Genomic DNA, 4,551 nt, shown 5'->3' with positions numbered 1-4,551 from the left:
ATCCTCTTAAAATAATTTATTTAAACTGATATTGATATTAGTAGCATAATTTGTGTCTCAATATCTACACTATCAAGTATACGCCAACAAAAAAAATGTTGAGAAAAATGTTTTGATAATACTTATAAGAAGACCATTCACTTAATTATTTTTATATATTTAGATTTGTGATATTACTCATTTTGTAATGATATCCTTACGAAGTGAGCTATAACATATTATAATTAATGTAGAGCTTAGATTAGAAATAAAAAAAATCACAAAATAAGCTCTGGAAAATATGAATTTATACCAAGAATAGCCAAATATTCGGTAAAAATATAATTATAGTATTAAATCAATTAAAAACACAAGTCACAACAATGTTTATTTACATATTAATTATTGTATAATTATAATTTCCAAAAAAAAAATTACAGTGATATAATTATTGTGTAGGTAGGTGACTTAGAATTTATCTTTTTTTCTTCTACCTACTTCTATGACTAACTTTATTAAAATCTTTATTTTTTTTAATTGTATTTAAGTTACAAAATAATGCAATATATCATTATAAAACTAAACATGTCCATACCATTTTAAAATATCCTCTAAATACAGTACAATTTTGAAATATGAAATAGATTTGCTCAAAAATAATTTATTCTTTTAAACTCTTTCACGCAATATATATTATGCTTACTTAGCATACAGTACAAATGTACAATCAACCAGTAAAAATATGTAAATTCTTAGAAATCCTAGCCAAACTTATTAACAATTTGCACTGTAAAAATATTTCAATCAATCATTTAAAAATTAATATTATACTCGATATTATAATATTCGTTAAAACTCTGATATTGCTTTAATAATTTAAAATACTATTTAATATACAAAAATAAATTTCATAAATGTTCACATGTGTTAGGTATACTAGTTGTAATATTTTAGATAATTTAAAAGTAATGATTTTATATTTGTGTTTAAAAAATACCATTTGTATAGGTATACAGGTTTGCTTTATGTAAGAATTTAAATATTCTTTATTGATATGTAAATAAAATCCAGAAAACTATCTAGACAGCTATATAGTAAAAGAATCATTGTGCATCTTATCTTTAATGTTATCATAGATGAACTTTGTCAGAGTTTATATTGGAATGAATAATAAAATAGTAGTCTGTAGGATAGTGTTACTTGTGCAAAATTCATCATTTGTAATTCATTTAGTACACCATTGAGTGTAAGTGTGTATGATTAGATATTTTTTTTATTACCGTGGAATTAATTAAACTAATGTGAATGTGTAAAATCAATTTTAAGTGTTAACTTAATTTGTGTTATAGATTTATGGTTGATGATAATCGAGCTATATTCATGTATAAAGATGGCTCACAAGCTTGGGATGCAAAGGATTTCCTGATACAACAAGAAGACTGTGTTGATGTAACAATTGAAAATCAAGTATACAAAGGTCCAGCTTCTCCATTTGTAAGCATTTACTATTTTTAAAAATTTATTTTTATTGATTACAATTTTCACTATCTTTGACATTAAAATGGTAGCCTATTTTAAATATTATTTTGCTGATAGTTTCAAATTTTACTAAATATTTAAATATTACTATTTTATGAATTGTAGCTTGTATCCAACTAGTTTCAATTCAAAATTGTATTTATAAATATTTTTATTTTTGAATAAAGGGGATACCATACTGTGATTTTCTGTTTTTGTCTAACACACGCGCGACATCATATTTTAAATGTGTTTTTTGCGAAACATTCAAATTGATCTATTGAAGCGATAAAATTTCTGAAAACAGATTTGAATTTGTCGTCAAGTCTATTTTAAATCGATAAACCCCCAAATTCCTAAAAACATCATATTAAAAAAGAGTATTTAAAAATTGTTGTATTTTAATTTTTGGAGAAAGTTAAAATTAAAAAATCAAAAACGTGGTAGAGTCGATTTCAAGTAGACTTGACGACAAATTCAAATCTGTTTTTGGAATTCTTATCGCTTCATTAGATCAATTGGTGTGTTTGGCAAAGAACCAGTCTAAAATCCTATGTCCCGTGTGTTAGACAAAAACAGAAAATCACGGTATCAAATCCCCTTAGATAAGTAGTTATAAAACACATTAGGTAGAGAAGACTGGAGGATTTAATAATAATATTATCTAATACAAATGTCAAATAGTTGGTGTTGCTTTTGTACCTTGCTCTTAACTAAAAATATTAGTATTAATTGATATCATTAGATAATAAAAACGATTTTAATGATAACTATTTCTTTTTCAGGTTGAAGGAAACGTTGAAAAAGTTGAATTATAATTGTTATTTTCCATTAGTTAAGCTTATTTATTTATAAACAGTTATTCTAAAAATGGCAAACTTTATTTATATATACATTATTGGCTTTTTAGACATAGCCAGTCTAGCCACAATCATGCCTTCATTTAATCGTCGTCTCTTAAAATTTGGAGCTACTCATTTACAGATAACCCTTCTAGAGTCTCTCTTCTCAAGTTTTCAACTAATCACAGGCCCCATTGTTGGAACACTGAGTGATCAATATGGTCGCAAACCGTTGCTTTTGCTTTCAATGATCTTTAGTGTTTTTGCTTTTTTTGCCATGGGGCACTGTGATAGTTATCTGTCGATTGCTGCCATTCGATTGATGTTAGGTTGTTTCAAACACACCCAAATGTTAGGAAAATCATTAATTGGTGATAATGTACCTAAAACTCAACAATTGAGCACTCATGGAAAATTGAACAGTTTCATTTCATTATCATTTATGATAGCACCGATTTATGGTGGTTATTTATCTGAACACGAGAATGGTTTTTACTACTTAGCTTGCTCAACCAGCTTACTCTGTGCCATAAATGTCATTATTATTGCATTAAGTGTACCAACCAAGATAATTAAAACAACTGGTCTAAAAAAAAATATGTTCCACCATTTAAAAGAAGTCAATTGGATAGAATATTGGCCATTATTGTTCATGAGAATGATGTATACGGCAACGCTATCAACAATGATGGTGACATTTGGTTTTGTACTCGTAGAAACTTATAAGCTCACACCATCCCAAGTTGGTTACACTTTGTCAGTTAATAGTTCAATTGGCGTTGCAACTGGATTTGCAGTTGCCAGATCGGAGCCATTCTTTCGTAAATATAGTTCGTTCAAAAAATGTTTCTTTAGTTTTATATTACTGTTTGTTGGATATGTTTGTTTGTCATTTGCTCCTAATATAACGTTTTACATTGTGTGCATGGTTCCTATCATTGCAGCTGGTACTCTGATAGAAGTATTTTTAAATCAAATTCTATCAGAAACCTGTATGGGTGAAAATAGAGGAACTCTAGAAGGTGCTATGACTAGCTCTATCTCAGTAGCCCGATCTATTACACCTGTTGTAGCTGGATTGGCCATGGATGTATATGGTTCTAGTGGGGCATATGTTTTTGCAGCTTTAGCTGCTATTTCTGCTGCAATGTTGGCTAAATTTTATGATAAAAAAACCAAACTATCGTAAAAAAAAAAGTGTTCGTCATTTTGTAATGATCTTATATTTTGTATCAAACTTATTAAATATAAAATAAGTATATGATTAATTGTAATAAATCTATTTTTCTATGCATTTTGTTGAAAAATAAACATAATATTTTGAATGTATCTTGTGAAACCTTTTATTCCATGAAAAATGTTGTAAGTTTATACTGTTAATTTAAGTTAATAATTTTTAAATAATAGCTATTAATAATATAATTTGGTATGTAATTAGATTATAATTAATATAATTTAATATGATAAAATATTATTTATTGGTATTTGATATTATTGAAACCGGTTAAAATATGTAATGTCAACTAAGATAATCCAAAATTAATGTATTCAGCAATTACCTGTAAATAGTTAATATCATTGCTTTTATAACATATATTGTAATGTAAAACTATAAAAGCAAAATATAAGTATAAGCTGCTGAATATTTTTTACATAATTAATTAAAAATAAACCTTTTTTAGATTTTTACATATCTTTTTTTGTACATATTTATTATAAAATAATTATACCTTCTTATAAGTGCAAGTGAAGGACTGCGATTCTAAAGTTTAATATATTATGTTTAGTATTACGGTTTCTTAAGAATAAAATTTGTTCAATAATAACAAATTTGAAATTAATGATTTTGGCTCATTATAAGGTACCTACTAAGCATTGTTGTAAAATATTTGAGTAAAAGTTTACAAATACTTTTTTCCTTACTGAATACTTTTTTAAATACTTTTTATTTTGACGTATTTGAATGGAATTTTAAATACTTTTTTTTCACTATTGAATACTATTTGATTGAATAATTTTTTTTCATTCTTTTAATTCTTAATTGTTTTCTATTTATAATCTTTGTTAAATAAAAATGCCTTCGTAGTTATCCTACAACGTTAATCACAACAAAATTATATTATATATTTATTATTTTATTATTTATGGACAGTTCGATATTGGTTTTCAGGGTTGGTACTTGAGTAACATTATAGTAGCTTACAAAGTAATT

General features: G+C 25.9%; 1 protein-coding gene across 2 annotated transcripts in view; it reads left to right on the top strand.

Annotated features, from left to right (window-relative positions):
- The window catches only part of LOC100166534 (LDLR chaperone boca), a 5,991-nt gene extending 1,826 nt beyond the window's left edge, over window positions 1-4,165 (top strand). The window contains exons 1-3 of one of the 2 annotated variants that reach the window (XM_016800988.2): window positions 1,111-1,225; window positions 1,329-1,473; window positions 2,283-4,165. In XM_016800988.2, the coding sequence (XP_016656477.1) occupies window positions 2,368-3,528 (1,161 nt within the window). In that variant the 5' untranslated portion in view covers window positions 1,111-1,225; window positions 1,329-1,473; window positions 2,283-2,367 and the 3' untranslated portion in view covers window positions 3,529-4,165. Of the gene's footprint in view, window positions 1-1,110; window positions 1,226-1,328; window positions 1,474-2,282 lie in introns of those variants that run through there. The other variant, XM_001952143.5, reaches the window with a different exon arrangement.
- The last annotated feature ends 386 nt before the right edge of the window (window positions 4,166-4,551 follow it).

This window comes from Acyrthosiphon pisum, chromosome A1 (assembly GCF_005508785.2).
Source record: "Acyrthosiphon pisum isolate AL4f chromosome A1, pea_aphid_22Mar2018_4r6ur, whole genome shotgun sequence".
Classification (NCBI taxonomy): Eukaryota; Metazoa; Arthropoda; class Insecta; order Hemiptera; family Aphididae; genus Acyrthosiphon; species Acyrthosiphon pisum.
This window is presented reverse-complemented; position numbering and strand designations above follow the sequence as displayed.